General features: G+C 45.3%; 1 protein-coding gene and 1 long non-coding RNA gene across 3 annotated transcripts; one reads left to right on the top strand and one right to left on the bottom strand.

Moving 5' to 3' along the window:
• Positions 1-4,818: 4,818 nt before the first annotated feature.
• LOC126931085 (keratin, type II cytoskeletal 6C-like) lies at positions 4,819-10,340 on the top strand. Its single transcript, XM_050748824.1, has 9 exons — positions 4,819-5,426; positions 6,360-6,574; positions 6,908-6,968; positions 7,125-7,220; positions 7,345-7,509; positions 8,011-8,136; positions 8,979-9,199; positions 9,416-9,450; positions 9,565-10,340. The coding sequence occupies exons 1-9, from the start codon at positions 4,887-4,889 to the stop codon at positions 9,798-9,800; spliced, it is 1,695 nt and encodes a 564-aa protein (XP_050604781.1). The 5' UTR covers positions 4,819-4,886; the 3' UTR covers positions 9,801-10,340.
• Positions 10,223-18,940, bottom strand: LOC126931093 (uncharacterized). Of its 2 annotated transcripts, none has more exons than XR_007717776.1 (5): positions 18,811-18,940; positions 14,011-14,197; positions 13,286-13,413; positions 12,547-12,608; positions 10,223-10,310 (listed from the first exon to the last, which is right to left on the bottom strand). It is a non-coding gene; the product is annotated as an uncharacterized LOC126931093 (long non-coding RNA). The 2 variants fall into 2 exon arrangements; XR_007717775.1 differs by lacking the exon at positions 18,811-18,940 and adding an exon at positions 17,136-17,368.
• Positions 18,941-19,320: the final 380 nt, after the last annotated feature.

The following is a 19,320-nucleotide window of genomic DNA, read 5'->3' as shown; positions in this document are numbered from 1 at the left end:
GTATACATTATTCTATTAGATTGGAGCAAAAGTAATCACTGTTTTTGCCATTACTTTTGCACCAACCTAATATAATCTTCTATTTGAATTGAAATATCAATATAAGCTTCTGATTTGCTGTCTTTTTAAACATAATTTACCTTTTCCTAACTCTGTCCATTGAAAAGACTTCACAACAAATGCAACTCAGTAATAAAAAGGTCTCCTAGCATCCAAATTCTAGTTGATATATATCATTTCCCAATAAGAGCAACTAGATCTACAAGGAGAAATAAGTGATTTCATGTCCATTGCATGATCAGTACAAAGTAAGCCTGAGACATCTGGTCCTAGAAAACCAGGAACCTATCAAAACCAAATGAGGTCCTGTTAAAGGACACAGAAGCCAATCTGAAGAGCTTCCATTGCTTCAGATAGGACCATTTAAGTGCCAAAAGAATTAATGACTGCAATGAACTAAAACATATCAAATATATTTTTTGTAAAATTGTGAATTTATAATTATATCAAAACAAAAATACCTTCTTGATTACCTTTGAAGATTGCTAGAGAACCAATCTATTATCTGAAAACTGATAAATAAAGAGAGTCAAACACTTATTCTAAGTTTCTTGCAGGAATTAAATGTTAGGTTACCTGAAAGGTAAATGACGAAGAGGTCTTCTTTGTAGAGGAATCCCAATTAATGGACGCAGAAGGCATGATAAAATCAGAAAGATGACATTTTGCAACCTCTAATGAAGTAGTGAATCTGGAAATTGATGAAATTAATGAGTATTAATATATCAGATGAAAAATATATTGTGTGCAGTGCTTTATAATGGAGGGATTAGGTTGAAACCACTGAAATCCCCTGATCAGTCTTAACATCACAAAAAGTAGGCAATTAGTATTACATATCTTACAATATGGTGCAAGAGGGTCAACTATTGCATAGTCTTGCCTGCTACAACGGGAACAAATCTAATCGAGTCTTCACTACAACTACCAACAAATAGGAAAAACTGGGGGGAGAAGGCATTATGTGATACCAACAGGAAGCAATGAGTCAAATCCAGAATATGAACATTCTAAAGAAACAAACAAACAAAAATTCCACAAATCAATGGCAAATAAAAGAAAAAGACAGGGTTCATTACAGCATTACAGAATAAATAACCTTAAAAGACATGGCAGCCAAATGCAATATATGAACCTAGTTAGGATGTTGCTTGGAGCAAGCCAGCCACAAAGAGAAATTTTTGAGATAATCAGAGAAATAAGAATATGAAGGAGGTATTGGATAGATTTAATACTGTTACACAACTAGATTACAAATTCACTATTACTCAAATATATATAAAAATATTGACAAGTGAAATGACTTGATGTCTAGATTTCATTTAAGATACTTTAAGAAAAGAAGTAGGGGAGTTAGATATAAAAAGACTAGGGGAGTTAAATGGAACAATAATGAGAAAAATGTTGATAATTGTTTAATCTGTGTGATTCATTCATGGAGGTTTATATACTGTTCTCTTTACCTGTTGGAAATTTTCAATAATACAAAGTTTGTTTTAGCAATGAAGTGGCTTATTACACTGAGAAAAACCACAAATATAGTTTGAGGTTAAATTTCTAGCGATAGTAAAAATGACATTTTATAGGAAGTGTTCAAGTTACTCAAAAATAGCTCCAGGGAAGACGGAGGCCCTAGAGAACAATGAGACATCTATATTAACAAAGTGCAAGAGAGGAAAATAATAATATTTCTAACTTAGGTTATTAGATTAACATTTTACATAATATGATATTTTAAATATAAATAAGTGGCTTCTGAACTTAATCTAGTGGAAGAAAGGGAAGCACTTCCTCTTCTCAGAAATTACCTAAAAACAACAAAGAGAACAAAAAACATAAAGGCAGACACCAGAAGTAAAAGATCTTAAAATCCCTAAGCCAAATGATATAATAATAATAATAATAATAGAATGTCCTCACATAAATAGAGAAATACAAACAAGGTTGTTAGGAAAACTCAGAGAGCAGATGCCATGGCTGCCGATCTCAGAAAAAGCCAGTGAAGAACACTCACAAATAAACAGATCAAAATCAAACAACACAGTAACCACAAAGGAAAACCAAACACAGCCTAACTGAGGTTTTACTACATGCCAGGCACAGTTGACTCATTTCCCTCAACTAAATCAATGTAAAGGGCATGTCCTCATGTGAAAATCCAAGAATCCCTTATTTGCAACTATCACAACTGGGTGTGTGAGCACGAGCCAGGACCCTGCTTGTCATGAAGTTTCAAGAAACTACAAAGGCAAAGTTGAATAAAAAGAGAGACAAGGTCTACTAGCAGCATTTTGTTGTGAGGCAAAGAAAACAGAGAGGTTGTGAATTGTGGGCCACTCTGCAGTGATATTTATTGGTTTGGCTGAATGAAAGAATACAAGAACTATTCACACAGCCCTGTGTCACAATCAGAGCTCCTGTTAGCCTGGATATGGCCGTGGCTTCTCCTCCCAGAATACTTTCTACAAATGGCAGGTCCAGAGGGGGCTCATCTCATTAAAAATCAGCACTAGTCAGAAAGGAACCATTCCAGGACTCGCAAAAGATCTGTGCATTCAAAATTGAAAAAAGTAGGAAAAAAAAAAAAGACTCATAAAGAACACTCAACAGAAAAAGGCACAACAAAATACTGAAAAACACTATGAAGTGGGAAAAAGAAGAGAAAATACAGTGAGACAGTAAAAGATAAAATATTCATTTGTGGAGTGCAGAAAAGAGGTAAAGAAAACATCAAAGCCATGCTTAGAAATGAAGGCCAAATTGGCCAGGTACAGTGGCTCACACCTATAATCCCAGCACTTTGGGAAACCAATGCGGTGGATCACAAGGTCAGGAGTTCAAGATCAGCCCGGCCAACATGCTGAAACCCCGTCTCTACTAAAAATACAAAAATTAGCCAGGCGTGGCGGTACATGCCTGTAATCCCAGCTACTCGGGAGGCTGAGGCAGGAGAATTGCTTGAACCTGGGAGGCGGAGGTTGCAATGAGCTGAGATCATGCCATTGCACTCCAGCCTGGGTGACAGAGCAAGACTCTGTATAAAAAAAAAAAAGAAAAGAAAAGAAAAGAAAAAAAAGAAATGAAGGCCAAACTGAAAGCAGCATAAGGAGGAAAGACATTGGTGAAGAGACAGTAATGGACATTTGGGGGAAATGTCCCAGAATAACTGGGAAAAGCAAACCACTATGAAAAAGAGATTAGAGCCTGTTAAAAAGAGAATCAGAAAACATAGATGTGGGAGACAAAGCAGACACAACGCAATCACAATTGGAAAAGACAATATTTTTATGTTTTGTATATATGAACACATGAAATATTTTATATACATAAAACACTCAAACACATACACACAAAACAGTCATGTATTTATTTATATACCTTTCTACAATGCAGGCTCCCTCTCTACATACGCCAGCTCCCTCCACCTCTTCCTCACTCATACAAACGCATATTGACACAAACACATATGCACAGACATGTCACCCATGGCCCAGGAAAAGCACAGAAAAATATCCAAGTAAAGATACAAGGATACACAAGGAACTGCTAATATTACTTCCTCCACAGATAGGAATTGGGTAACTGTGGAATGGCCTTGAGCTATATTATTTTGTTGTTTAGCATGTTTTACAAAAAAATTTTTAAAACATGTATCATGTATTCAATTTGTAAACATGTAAATAATTGTGCAAGTAGTACTATTCAAAATTTAAATGGGCAATCTACTACATCTACATCTAGAATGTTTAAACATAGAGAGAATCTTAATAAGCTTCTAATTTTAATACGTAATATGAAGGTTAGAGTCACATATTAAAGGAAACAATAGGGGTATGCAATTAGAAAAACCCCAAGAATGAAAAAGTACAACGAACAGTTGACCTGTTTTATTTAACAAATAAAATAAAGAAATGAAGGGAGATTTCTAAATTTCAATGATTTAAAGGATATATCACTCAAATACTACGTTTATAGAGCTTATTTCGACCCTGATTGGGACGCCAAAATATAAGAAATAGATATCAAAAACAGGACTGTTTGAAGACTAAATAGACATTTGTTCATTTTAATTAGTATGTAAATTTTAACATACAAAAAAAGCTTTTTGGTTTTTTTTAAAGGACCTATTATTTAGATATTAATATTGAATTATTTGTTGAAGACATAATATGACTTCTGGAATTTGCTTTCAAACAATTTAGAATGGAAGAGGAAATTGGGTTGAAGTATGAAAGAAATTAGGCGGGCCATGAGTTAATCATCATGGAAGCAGGTGACAGGTATATACAGGCCCATTGCAGTGTTCTGCTTCTCTACCTGTTTAAAATTGCACCTAAAAGGTGAAACAATTATGGGGAAATGGTAATTTTTCTGTTAAGCCATTTGCAATACAGTGCGTGTGATCTCCAATATATCTGCTGGAAGAAAGTCAGACTGGGAAGAGGAGAACACTCGGGGCATGTTGATAAACAGCCTAGCATGCAGAACCTTTGCTAGAGACAGTGACTAACTCCAGCTTCATGAACTGAGAATGTTCTTATTGTGCTGAGATCTCGAGTCAAAGCTGGAGGCAGGAACATTTTCCCTGACTAAAGGAAGCGAAAATTGCAATCTCGGTGTTTCATAACTTTTGTAATAATGCAGGTGTGATCTCACTATTTGTAAAGCCCAGCCCTTCCCAACCTGCAAGCTCACCTTCCAGGACTGGGCCCAGCCCATGCTCTCCATATATAAGCTGCTGCTGGAGGCCTATTCCTTGTCCTGCTTCTCTTCCCTCTCGCCTCCAGACTCTAACGCTCTCCACAGCCCTCTCATCTCCTGGAACCATGGCCAGCACATCCACCACCATCAGGAGCCACAGCAGCAGCCGCAGGGGCTTCAGTGCCGGCTCAGCCAGGCTCCCTGGGGTCAGCCGCTCTGGCTTCAGCAGCGTCTCCGTGTCCCGCTCCAGGGGCAGTGGTGGCCTGGGTGGCGCATGTGGAGGAGCTGGCTTTGGCAGCCGCAGCCTGTATGGCCTGGGGGGCTCCAAGAGGATCTCCATTGGAGGGGGCAGCTGTGCCATCGGTGGCGGCTATGGCAGCAGAGCCGGAGGCAGCTATGGCTTTGGTGGCGCCGGGAGTGGATTTGGTTTCGGTGGTGGAGCCGGCATTGGCTTTGGTCTGGGTGGTGGAGCCGGCCTTGCTGGTGGCTTTGGGGGCCCTGGCTTCCCTGTGTGCCCCCCTGGAGGCATCCAAGAGGTCACCGTCAACCAGAGTCTCCTGACTCCCCTCAACCTGCAAATCGACCCCGCCATCCAGCGGGTGCGGGCCGAGGAGCGCGAGCAGATCAAGACCCTCAACAACAAGTTCGCCTCCTTCATCGACAAGGTGAGCCAGGGTCATGCCCTCCACGGGGCACTTCAGGGTCCCCAGACCAGAGGAGGAACACATTCCTGCCAGGGAGACCTAGGAGGGAGGGAGAAGGGGACTCAGCCCAGCTCTGCAGAGTGCACGTGGCTTTCGGTGCACAGCCGCACAGCCGGCAGCAGGGACCGGCATCACTCCCACATGGGATCTCCGGACTGGTTCTCACTGCTGCCTAGGGAAAGCCACAACTTTTCACAACCCTGAAGCACAGATGAGGCCATCGGAGAGTGGAGTAGGTTAACTCTTCCCTCTAAAGTGTCTAAGAGATTACAAAGTAAATGCCTGGAGTATATGGGCTGGTAAATTACACTCTCAGGTCTGAGTAAGAGGAAATCATTTAGAAAGAAAAGGAAAAGATAATATGGCTGGATTAAGAATAAAAAGGATATAGAAATGGCTATAAAACCTGGAGAAATGCTAATAAATTTTTAAAACAGAGAATGATCATAACATCAGAATATTTGAGAGGAGACACCACACTAAATGGGAAAGTAGACTGGAATCTAATCATAAGGCAACATTTAATATCCCTCCTAACTGAGGTCCTATCAGTAACAAAAACTGTACAACACATCAGGTAAATAGTATTTTTAAACTAGATTTGTGACTGTGCTTTGAAAGAGAAAACGAAGAAATGTTGAAACTCACTGATACAATTAATAGATTACAGTGTGAGAACACACACCTCAATGGTCCGTGGGACAATTTCTCTAGTGAGATTGGTGGGGTGCAAAGAAGAAGGGGTTGGGGGAGCAGAGCCCAGCCTGAGCCTCTTTACTTGCACTGTAGTAGCCCAGCACCATGGGGACCTCCTGGACCTGCCAGGAAACCAGATATCAGACACTTTTTCTTCCTTCCTTTGCCTGGAAAATGACCGTCTTGCTTCCCCTCCAGGTGCGGTTCCTGGAGCAGCAGAACAAGGTTCTGGAAACCAAGTGGACCCTGCTGCAGGAGCAGGGCACCAAGACCGTGAGGCAGAATCTGGAGCCGTTGTTCGAGCAGTACATCAACAACCTCAGGAGGCAGCTGGACAGTATCGTCGGGGAACGGGGCCGCCTGGACTCAGAGCTGAGAAACATGCAGGACCTAGTGGAGGACCTCAAGAACAAGTGAGGACTCAGTTTCCTGCAGCACACACTTCAAGACTATTGGGTGACCAGGGCCAGATGGGGGTGGGATTCCTAACAACCCATGTCCATGGAAATGGAAAGCACAAATTAGTCCCTAGGAGCAAACCTGCAAGAACCACAAATGGTTATGGGAGGATAGGGAGATTAAAGAAGAGACAAATTTAGGAGAAGCAAAAACCGTCCCTTAGGCGCTCTATGACAGGAAAGCTCAATTAGAATATATTCCATTTTGGAAAATGTTGGATCCCAGGCTGCTTTTCTGTTTCATCCTACCCACTGGCTCTAATATATCCCATGCCTTCCTTCCTGCAGATATGAGGATGAAATCAACAAGCGCACAGCAGCAGAGAATGAATTTGTGACTCTGAAGAAGGTGAGCAGATGAAGCCGTGGGGTTCAAATTCACTTAGGACAGAAGTGGCTCTGTGTTGTCGCTCACCTGGGAGAGGAGAATCGGTAGGGGGACTAGAAGATGGGTAGATTGGGAAGCTGCGCTCAGGTAACTCCAGGTTGTTGGCTCTTTCCCCAGGACGTGGATGCTGCCTACATGAACAAGGTTGAACTGCAAGCCAAGGCAGACACTCTCACAGACGAGATCAACTTCCTGAGAGCCTTGTATGAAGCAGTAAGCATCTCCACCATTCTTCTGTTTACTCTGACGGGGTCTGCAAAGGGGAGAAGATGTATAGGGCTGGGTATCTCTGTAAATGTCAGAAGTGAAGTTGATCTTATGACCTTCTGTTCTGCAGGAGCTGTCCCAGATGCAGACCCACATCTCAGACACATCCGTGGTGCTGTCCATGGACAACAACCGCAACCTGGACCTGGACAGCATCATCGCTGAGGTCAAGGCCCAATACGAGGAGATTGCTCAGAGGAGCCGGGCTGAGGCCGAGTCCTGGTACCAGAGCAAGGTGAGCAGGGTATGGGTAGCCGCTGAGGAATCCCTGTGTCCAGCTCTGAATACCAGAGAACTGCAGACTTCATTGGGGACATCCCCTTACAGGAAGCCAGGGTCCTCTCACAGGACGTGCACCTGCACTATTAGAGTAGACATTTGCGGAACTTACGCCCAAGTCAAGAAGGAAAAAGAACCCAACACAGGAGGAAAACTACCATAGACAATGACATAGTTATCTCTGCATTTAGCTTCATCCTGATTGCTGACTTTTAGAAAATGGTACAGAACATTTCTACTCCCTGACGAAACTAGGCAGGCAGTGGTGCCATAATGAGGATGGTCTGTGACTCTAGAGTTTATTATCCATCCACCACATAATATCAGCTTTTCCTCAAGTTTCTTGGGGAGAAGCCATTAGGTCCACTTCATGACATGCATGATACACAAGTGAAAGTCATCGTTAGCCAGGTAAGAACCCGTAGACACTGTCTCTCTCTCCACCTCTGGGCTGCAGTACGAGGAGCTGCAGGTCACAGTGGGCAGACATGGGGACGACCTGCGCAACACCAAGCAGGAGATTGCTGAGATCAACCGCATGATCCAGAGGCTGAGATCCGAGATCGACCACGTCAAGAAGCAGGTATAGTGAGGGGCAATGGAGGAGAAAAGCATCATTTTTTTTTATTAGGTCATGAGGCAGCAGTCAACCATCATTTAGTAAAATTCTTTGGGAATCGAGTGATAAGCAGAGAAGGAAAGACATGCAGTTCCTAGGCTCAGTGAGAACACTCTGGCTCGGAGACATGGATCACACCCAAGGACATGAAACAATCACCTGGGCAGAAGCACTTTCACCTGGTCAAAGATGTAAAAGTATAGTCTAGAGGCATTGGAAAGGCTTATGTAAGAAGACTGATTGACTTTGGAATTGCAAAGGACCAAGTTGGGTGAGGTGTCAGGTCAGAAAGCATGAGTAACATTGCTGCAAATCTGCTCAAGGTTCACAGTGAAAAAGAAAGTGAAACCAGGGCCATGAGGAAGGAAAACATGGCCCAAGCGGGTGAGAGAATGTGAGGCAGGAGGAAGGCAAGGTCTCAACAGCCTCATGTGAAAACTCATCACCACAGTTGACAATGTTTGCATATTATTGTGGCATCCATACAAGATCATCAAAAATGGTTTTGGTTTTGCTTTGGAGACAACACTTAATGTACTTGATCTTGTGTCCACTCTGGCATCTTCCATGGGTCATCAACCACATCTTTAGGCAGGGGAGTTAACACAAAGGGGCACAGGATTTTATCATGTAACTCCAGATGTAAAAGGTTTGAAGATAGTAAAAAGGCTAGACAGGAAGTGTCAGAGCTCATTTACCATCAATTCTGGGTTCCTGGTACCTTCTTCGCTGGAAAAGAACCAGCCAGGTTTAGTCTCCTCTGGAAGACCAGATGACAAGTTCTTTCCATTCCTTTCCCCTCTTAGTGTGCCAACCTGCAGGCTGCCATTGCTGATGCTGAGCAGCGTGGGGAGATGGCACTCAAGGATGCCAAGAAGAAGCTGGAAGGGCTGGAGGATGCCCTGCAGAAGGCCAAGCAGGACCTGGCCCGACTGCTGAAAGAGTACCAGGAGCTGATGAATGTCAAGCTGGCCTTGGACGTGGAGATCGCCACCTATCGCAAGCTGCTGGAAGGCGAGGAGTGCAGGTGGGTAACTGACGCGACTTCCTCCAACAGCTGAGTCCATCTTCAACGTTCCTGGCACTGAGCACAACTTTAAGGTGCACTGCCCAAGACCATAATTGCTCTTCTTGGGAGAAAACTAAAAGTTTTCCCGTAGACTCGTCCACCCACCAAGGCTTCCCATGCTCCTCCGGGGAAGGGCTCTCTGAGGTCTCACCCTCACTGTGTTCCTCTCCACAGGCTGAATGGCGAAGGTGTTGGACAAGTCAACATCTGTAAGTACCTTTGCTTGCCTTCCTCCCCTGCCCTTGCACTCTTCTGACTGGGCTCAGGCTGACAGGATGAGCTCACCATGGCTTCTTGTGTCCTTGTCTCCCTCCCCACCACAGCTGTGGTACAATCCACCGTCTCCAGTGGCTATGGCGGTGCCAGCGGTGTCGGCAGTGGCTTAGGCCTGGGTGGAGGAAGCAGCTACTCCTATGGCAGTGGTCTTGGCGTTGGAGGTGGCTTCAGTTCCAGCAGCGGCAGAGCCATTGGGGGTGGCCTCAGCTCTGTTGGAGGCGGCAGTTCCACCATCAAGTACACCACCACCTCCTCCTCCAGCAGGAAGAGCTACAAGCACTGAAGTGCTGCCACCAGCTCTTGATCCAACAGTCCTCAGGCCCCTCTCTGGCTGCAGAGCCCTCTCCTCAGGTTGCTTATCCTCCCCTGGCCTCCGGTCTTCCCTGCCCTCCCAGGCAGAGCTGAGATGCCCTCACTTTTCTTCTCATCAGTACCTGTTCCTCTGAGCTCCTGTTGCTCACCATCAGGTCAACAGTTATCATCACTCAGACATGCAAGTGTTCTTTTTATGCTCCCATATTATTACAGGTATCTGAGTCTGCCATAATTCTGAGAAGAAAATGACCCATACACCCATGAGAACTGAAACTCAGTCTAAGTCCAGCTGCAGACAAGGAGTCCTCTCTTTAATTGCTAACTGTTCTGCCCATTATAGCTACACTCAGGAGTTCCCATCTGACAAATCAGTTGTCCTGATCTTCTCTTGCAGTGTCCCTGAATGGTGTGTGATGTACCCTCTGATGCAGTCTGCATTCCTGCACCGCTTTCTCTGCTCTCTTTGCCTTCTTTCATTCTGTTGAATAAAGCAGATTGAGAATGTGAACATGTTGTGTTAGATTGTATTGCTGACCACATCCTGGTTTAGAAACATTCTCACCACACAAATGGTTTCTCATCTTTGGGGAACTGCTCCTCTCCCCACTGACAAGTCATCATGGAGGACAAGTCGGGAGCTCCTCCTCCACAGCCTCCTCCATCAGTCAGCATTGTGTGATTCTGTCGCACACTCTGGTGGACAACCACCAACTACTCAACCCTCACCACTCAGGGCTTTTTCCACAAATGGAGTCTTTTAGAAAGCATCAGAACCAAAAGGGAAGCTAAGTCCTGGAATCTGGATCAGCATAATCTGATAACTAAGATTTATTTATATTTTTTATTTTTCAGCCCCATCACTTGGTGGCTTGGCCCCACACTGATCTCTGAGGCTCCCTCACTCCCCGGCTCCCCACCACCAGGGAAACACTGCACTGACCCTGTAGATCAGAAACACTTGGTAAGAAGCAACTGCTTGCTCTGACTCTATGATTATTAAGACTATTAAGCATTTGCCACCAATGCTTGCTCTGATATAACTTCTAAAATTCATCATTCAAACTAATAGATACAGTAAAGGGGCATCCTCAAATCTCAGTGTGTGGATTTGAAGCAGTGCAGTGCCGTGTGTGTTGGAATGGTTTTGACACAACTCAAAGATACACGTGCCAAATTTAAGAACTTATCTAGGGGCCGGAGCTGGTGGCTCACGCCTGTTAATTCCAGCACTTTGGGAGGTGGAGGCAGGTGGATCACTTGAGGCCAGGAGTTCGAGACCAGCTGGTCAACAAGAAGAAACTCTGCCTCTACTAAAAATACAAAACTTAGCTGGGCATGGTGGTATGCACCTGTAATTCCAGCTACTCAGGAGTCTGAGGCACAAGAATCACTTGAGCCTGGGAGGCGGAGATTGCAGTGAGCCGAGATAATGCCACTGCACTCCAGCCTGGACAAAAAGCATGAACTCTATTGAAAAAAGAAAAAGAAAAAGAAAAAAAAAAACTTATCTTGGGAAAGGCTGGTTAGAATGTTTATGATTGTACACCTAAAAACAGTGACTTTGACTATCTGTACATTATACCTCAACAACTCTTAGAAAAAGTGAAGTTGTCAAAAAAAAGTCAATAAAATAAATTCATAAAATTTCTTTATAAAATTAGAGAATTTGTGTTGAGTTGCTGCTGGTAGAGATGACATGGTCCATGAGATGACATGGTGCATGCTGACAGACGACACTCAGATCAACATGGAGCCTGAGCACAGTGGTTCAGGCCTGTAATCCCAACACTTTTGGGGGCTAAGGCAGGAATCACTTGAGTCCAGGAGTGTGAGACAAGCCTGGGCAACATAGCCAGACCCCGTCTGTACAAAAAACTAAAAAACTAGTTGGGCATGGTGGTGCACACCTGTAGTTTTAACTACTTAGGAAACCGAAGCAAGAGAATCACTTGAGCCAAGGCATCTGAGGGTACAGTGAGTTATGATTGCACCACTGCACTCCAGCCTGGGTGATGAAGGTTAAAGGAGTTCCTCATTTGATAACAGGATGAAAAAAAAAAAAAAAAAAAACCATGCACATTTTAACCGTAAACTTCCATGATAATTTTGACAAGCAAAAATTGATGCTTGGATGTTCATTCAAATTGACCAGGTATCAACACCAGGGTTGTAATTTTCACTTTTAGACCGAAACAGAATCTCTATCTTTTAGGCTATGTTTATACAAGCTTATTCTACACCCTGGCTAATCAGGTCTTATCTGTGAGCAGAAGAATAAAAAGTGAGGGGAACTTCCAGAAGAACAACAGCAACCCTTTCAGCTATGGTCATATTTTTCCCATTTGATGCCACAGCAGAGACTCTTTCCCATGGGTCACTACTGCAGTTGAGGTCTCGCCTTCTTCCCATGGTTGTCTGTGGGCGGGCAAGGGTCTTGCCGCTGCGCAGGTCATTAGCAGAAGCTTTGGAGCTGGAGGAGACCTTGGGGAATTAGTGACCCCCTCCCTTTCTATCACTGCAGTCTAGGGTTTGAAGTCAAAGGCATGGTGGAAGCAGAGCGTAGGAACTGCCACGTTGTACAAGTCCCAAAAGCTGTTAGGACAACTTCCCAGTGTGCCAGGCAAAGTCATTCTCCCTCCTCGGGTGAAAAGCTCCAGGACAGCAGGCTACTGGCAGGGTCCCTCACTATCCTCAAGTGTAGTCCAGATGCTTACCAACTCTGAGAGGCCCACTAGATGCCAGCTAGCTTGAGACTTGGAGCAGGCATTCGAGTCATCTGTGAATAGGGTTGTCCAGACAAATAGAAGAAGCCCAGTTAATTTTGTTGTGTTTTGTTTGTAGACAGAGTCTCATTCTAACACCCAGGCTAGAGTATAGTAGTGCAGTCATGGCTCCCTGCTGACTGGACTTCCCAGGCTCAAGTGACCCTCCTGCCTCTTGAGTACCTGTGACCACAGGCATGCGCCACCATGCCTAGCTAATTTCTTCTTTTTTGTAATTTTTGTAGAGATAGGGTCTCACTATTTGCCCAGGCCAGTCTCAAACTCCTGGGCTCAACTGATCCTTCCACCTCAACCTCCCAAAGTGCTGGAATTATAGGCATGAACCATTGCAACCCAAATCCCAGTTAAAGTTGAACTACAGATAAACAACAAAAATTCATAGTCTAAGTATGTCCCAAATAGTGTATGAAACACACTTAAACTAAAAAGAAATTTGTAGCTGATCTGAAATTCAATCTGAACTGCACATCCTATAGTTTTATTTGCTAAATCTAGCAACCCTGACTATGAAGTCAACCTCCTTTATGTTGAACCACAGACAAGGACACAGGTGATTGAGCTGCTGCTTTGGATTTCTCCTATAAGGGGTAGACAAAAGGCAAGGACCAAGCTTAAGACCCTTCCTCCAAACCACCCCCTCATTATTACCTCAGGCCTTAGCTCTACTCACCTGCCCCAACTCATATCAGCTCAAAACAGACTTGGGTGCCCCTGGAGTGTCTTCATTTGTGAGGTCCTAGTTCATAGTTCCTAGTATCTGTGCCTGTCATGCGTGTCTACAGTTTCTCAGGATTCATCCTGTGGGAGGGAGATAACAGCCCCAGCTGGTAAACCATCTTGCCAGAAGCTTGAGCTGTGGATTGTTTTTAAAGGACGTTGTATTTATTATGTCTATAGTTTATCGAAGGATGTTAACATGGAGAAAAAGGACAAAAGCAAATAGGACAAAATATTAATAGTCATTAATTCTGAGGAGTGCGAATTTGGGTAATTGCTATTTTCATTTTCAAACTTTTCTGCTACCTAAAGATCAACATCCTACTTTTCCCCCATTGAAATACCACTTTTATTACATGCTGAATTCATACACTTCCTCTTCTATTTCATTGATCGCTTTGTCTGATCACACCACTGTGATTACTAAACCTTTGTATTACATGCTGGTTTCTCTGTTACTTTAGGGTCAGTCTCTGGTTCCTTATTTTGTCTGTTTGGTGAGGTCTTTTCCGTGAACATCCTCGATGCTCAAGGATGTGCAATGATGTCTGAACCCTGAGGCTCCTGCAGAGAGACTTTGGACTGTGACTGGGTGCAGAATTCTTGTTGTTGTGAGGGGAGATATGAGCAAGTTACCTTCTATTCTGCCATCTTGGTGATGTTTATTCTGTTACTTACATGTTGGTTTCTGATACAGCAAGTCCTACTCATTGTTTGTCTTCAATGTTTTCTGGTTATTCTTGTGCATTTTGTTGTTGTTGTTGTGTTGTTGTTGTTGTTGTTGTTGTTGTTAGGTATCCTTAGGTATCTCAGAGGTTTTGTGTTATGAGTTAGAACTTCTTTCTCTCCACCATGTTTTCAATTACTGAAAGGTAATGCATGAAAATAATTGATTTATGTACCTTGATCTTGTAACCAACAGCCTTGCTAAACTTTATCTTCATTTTAAAGATGAGGAAACCAAGCCTCAGAAAAGTTAAGTAACTTGGTGAGTAAAAGGCAGAAAGGCAGAGCCAGGATCCAAGGAACAACCTGCCTCATCTTAGGAACTTGGCTCTTCTGCAATGCTAGGGAGGTGTGGTCTTACTCAGGGAATCTGGCTCCATCGCCTCCCGCTCTGGTCCCAGGAGGGAGGGAGAGTGCTGCCAGCATGAACAAGATGAGACTGACCGCATTCCCCACCACCCCAGTCTTTCCTTTCTTTGCTTGCCCTCTAGTGAAGGAGCTACTGCTCTGGGTGCTAAGAGCAGATGCAGAAGCTGGCTCCTCACCTAAACTAGCAACTGCTGGATGGTGACATCAGCCAGAGCAATGATCGCCTTTTAACCTGGAAATTCCAACCCACATTGGGAAAAAGAAGAATGCTTGCTTTTCCCCCAAGCTGGCTCAGCCGACTGTTCTCTCCTCCCCCAGCTCTGGACTCCCTCCAAGCTTTGTTTTTGTCTTTCCTCCTCCTGGGAACCTGTGCTAGTCTCTGAAGCTTTATTTCCCCTACTCTGACTTCTTGTTCATTCCATGGTAATGAGAAAGTGATGAGTGAAATGTAACTGTCTTTAGCCTGTGTTACCTTTGCCTTGGAAAATGTCTTCAAAAGTTCATTATTTGTTCGTAGGTGCCTTATGTCACTCAAAAACCCAGCAAAGTCACTCAGCAATATAGTTTAAGATTACCTGTGGCATAGCAGGGTCCTGAATACTTCAGAACAAATTAAAGGAGGGTAGGTACATTATTAGATGCACGTTGAATTCAACTGACTTATGTGCTTACCTTTGAAAATCCCTCTTACCTGGCAGAGCCAGAACTATACGCACGAACACGCACACACACTCCACATAAATCAAGAGGCAAGGGCAATGGATGCAAAGAATGAAGGAACATGAGCAATGGCAGGTCCAACTTCAGAGGGGCTCTGTGGGCATGTCTCTTCCGGGGGAAATTTTGAAAGATGCAGGGAAACCCTATTTCCATCCTAAATCCATAAAATACCATGATGCCTAAAGAGCATTATCGGGGTAGAGAGTATAGGTGTTTATCTTAGAGATTTTTTTTAAATCTCCGTTTATTGCAGAATCACATGCCCTAAATCATTCCAGGAAGAATTTATAGAAATCTCTACAACTTCCCTTAGAAGCATATTTTTCTGTTCACCATTAGAATCTAGAAGCCCTTAGTGGAATCCTTCTTGCCGATTAAGTTTACTCCCTGATGGTAAGAGCAGCAACAACAAAGAAACACATTGGTCTCCTGTCATACTTCCTTTCCCCTTTGCTCCCACCTCTGTTTCCCAATTCATTGGTCATTTTCATTAGTCTCTGGGCTCACCCCAAGTTGACTAACTCTTGCTTAATAAACGAGTGCTGGAGGGGGTGAATGAAAAGCACTTTCAGGCATTTCCTTTAAAAGGAATTCCTCTCCCTCACCGCCAGATGGGAGCACAGCCAGAATACCCACAGGTAGGATCACGCAGAGGTCATCCCGGCGTCTGCCTGTGGTGCTTCTGGGCCATTTTACCCTCTTCTGGGAAGGGAGGAAAGTGGTGTTCTGGCTGCTCAGATGTAACCTGCATCACAGACACAGCCCTGACTATCTTACTCATGACATCCCAGTAATATATCTGGTTTTACACCCTGGAAGCCCTCCTGCAAGTGACATGTCAATCAATTGCACTTTGAACATACACAAAGAGAGCTGACTGATCAGAAGAGCCCTCTGCTGAGTCCTCCTTCAAAGAGACTAATTCTTTGGCAAGAATGAGTCATGGGCCCTAATTTTTCATTCCTCTGCATCGGGGCTTTCAAATATCTACCCCTCTTAAAGCAGAGCAGGAAGAGGTTTCTGTTCTCCATTTATGGTGAGTCAGTCACTCCTAGCATAATGGCTCTCAGTTTCCTGACCTCATTGTCACTGTCACCATACTCATCATCAGTACGTGCCGATTTAGTGCCTATAGGTCAGCTGGGCGTCATGCACCTCAGAATGAGGCAGGAATTCCTAGGCCAAGACTGGGTGCCCAAGGGACTGCCCTCTCAGGATCATGAAAAACACAGCTCCATGGCTACAGAAGCTCTCATTCATGGAAACACACAAGCAAACAATGCATCACCTGGATGCCTCATGTCGGACACAGCTTTACAGAGACAAGGTGGGAATGCATTCAGCAATCCCATCTGAAGTGTGTGTGGGTGGATCCACTCTAATTTATCCGTGGGAAATGTTTAGACCCAGCCAGCTGCCTCGGCCTCCCCTCCTGTGCTTGCCGCTGCTTCCCACCATGCTCCTGTGTGTGCCTGAGATGGGGCATCTGGAGCCAGCAGGAGAGCAAGGGTCCTCTGAAGCACTCGAGGTCCATCCAGAGACTGCATCACTCACAGTCTGAATTTCATTGGTTTATTTTTTTTATTTTTGAGACAGGGTTTCACTCTATCACCTGGGACAGACTGCAGTAGCACAATTACAACTCACTGCAGCCTCCATCTCCCAGGCTCAAGCCGTCCTCCCGCTTCAGCCTCCTGCGTAACTGGGACCACAGGTGCACACCACCACACCCAGCTAATTTTTGTATTTTTTGTAGAGATGGGTTTTGCCATGTTGCCCAGGCTGGTCTCAAACTCCCAGGCTCAAGCTACCCGCCCACCTCGGCTTCCCAAAGTGCTGGAATTACAAGCGTGAGCCACTGCGCCTGGCCTATATTTTTAAATTCTCTCATATACCATTTTACATGATGCCTGTTTCACACGTGTCAGTTCTATCTTCCCCACAGCCCAGCAAGCCCCTAGTGGGTGGAACTCATGGAGAACACTTACCATCTGCTCCAGCACACAGATCAGTGCGGCATGGAGCAAACACTGTTCTGGGGGACAGGAGACAACTGTCCTATTGCAGTTTTACTCTAAGCTTCCTGTCAGGCTCTGGGCCTCACACTCCTCATCCATGAAATATGGGAACTGTATGAAGTGTGCTTCCTGAGCTCTTCCAGAGTTGTAGTAAACTGCAAAGGTCTGGCCACCAGGCCACATGGCCACAGCCTGGCCACCGACGGCGAGATGGCCTCCCAGGTATTATGAGCTCCCCGTGCACACCCTGCACCTAACCCTAAAGTGACACCCTCTCTTAATGACCCACTTCCTTGTCACAATGCAGGGACTGTGCCTCCTTCACTGCTGTATCCCAGTGCCTTGCGTGTCATAAGTCTCCAACAACTATTTCTTGAAAGAATAAATGCTGAGCAAAGGCAGCTGGTTTGAAGGCTCAGGTCAGATATGTCTCTCAGATGTAACTGGGAGAGGGAAGGGGGCTGGCAAGCAAGAAAAAGGGAAGAGTTTTCAGGATGTCCAAGTTTTCAGTGTCCAAGAGACACTGAGGCAGTGCCAAGCCCAGCACGAGGGTAAGGCTGCCACTTTCAGCTCAGACTTCCCATCAGGTGTCAGGTGACAAACACCCCCAATCCTCCACAGCAACCTCCAGACCCAGTGACAAGACACTGAGGAGGTTTCAGCAGCATCCCACAGCGTGCCAGGATCACCAGCCCCTCAGCCCACACCCACAGGCTGGAGCTCCACGCCAGTGTTCACCAGGCTGGTTTCCAGGTCCTGCACTCCTCAGTTCAGACAGGGCCTCTGGGTCCCCACCCTGAGAAAGAGCTGGAGCGGCATCCTGTTTCTCCCCACTTTCCCTCCCTGCAGTTTCCCTGTGTGGCAGCTTCTCCCCAGTATGAGCCACAGAGAGACTTGGTGGAGGAAGCATCCTAACCCTGGGAACAAACGAGGCCATTGAAGTGGCTGAAGGAGCCAAGCACAGTGGCTCACACTTGTAGTCCCAGCACTTTGGGAAGCCAAGGTAGAAGGATAACTTGAGCCTGGGAGGTTGAGGCTGCAGTGAGCCGTGATTGTACCACAGCACTCCAGACCCTGTCTCAAAAAAAAAAAGGTTGGAGATGAACAGCCAAGATACACCTGGAATTCTCCAGTTCTCCTTCTGTCGGGGTTCCCTGGGAGGGCCTCTGAGAGGCTGGCATCTCACCAACATCCTCCCTCCAGGAGATCCCCACCTGTGCCTCTCAGGCAACAGGGAGGGTTCTTGCTGTGCTCTCTGACATGGAGAAGCCTCGGGGCTAATGCGGGGCAGTAGAAGGGATCAGGAGTTCTGGCCCAGCTACCAAACAGCTGTGCGGCCTTCAACAGTTCTCCCCTCTCTGACCCGTTTCCTCATCTCTGGGGCTCCTCCAGCCTTTAAAGACTAATTCTGCTTCTTCTCTTCTGTATCCTGACACACCCGGGCAGATTGCTCTTTTGTGAATGCACTGATGACATGTGTGTCTGTGTGTCTACCTTGTATGTGCACATCTGTTGGGTGTGTCTGAAGGGCTGGATTGTGGAGGGACAGGACAGTCTCATCATACTTTCTTAAGCCTGAGGTTGAATAAAAAGAGCACACCACTTTTCTGCTGAAATGGACTGAGAGGGGAGGCTGTCTGCTTACCTGCACAGGCTCTGCATCTGCCCATCAAATCTGGGCCCATGTGAAGTGACCGTTGAGTTGGCAGTGGACAGGAGCGGATCAGGTGAGTGTGGCCATTTGCAAGCAGATATCCCCAGTCCTGGACCTTGGCAGTTTGTTCAGATCAGCTGGCACCTTTAGTGCCCTTTGGGGAGCAATTATTGCTGCTGACTACAGGCACAAAGGGGGCTGTGAGGTGGAGGATCTGAGGCAGGCTGGGCAGTGCCTGTTAGACACACCAAACATTGAGGAAGTGTGGCCACCCCAGCACAAATAGTGAAGATGGCAAAACATTTCTGGCCAGCATGTCTCAGGTGCCATCACAACAGAATTACCTTCTCCACACTCGGCCCCTGGAGTGTCCACAACAGAATTAGCTTCTCCACACTCGGCCCCTGGAGTGTCCACAGCAGAACTAGCTTCACACTTGGCCCCTGGGAGTGTCAGCTGGGAGACCCGGATTTTGTCTGCCCCTCCAAATCACCTCTGCTC

Source organism: Macaca thibetana, chromosome 11 (assembly GCF_024542745.1).
Source record: "Macaca thibetana thibetana isolate TM-01 chromosome 11, ASM2454274v1, whole genome shotgun sequence".
In the NCBI taxonomy this organism is placed as follows: Eukaryota; Metazoa; Chordata; class Mammalia; order Primates; family Cercopithecidae; genus Macaca; species Macaca thibetana.
This window is presented reverse-complemented; position numbering and strand designations above follow the sequence as displayed.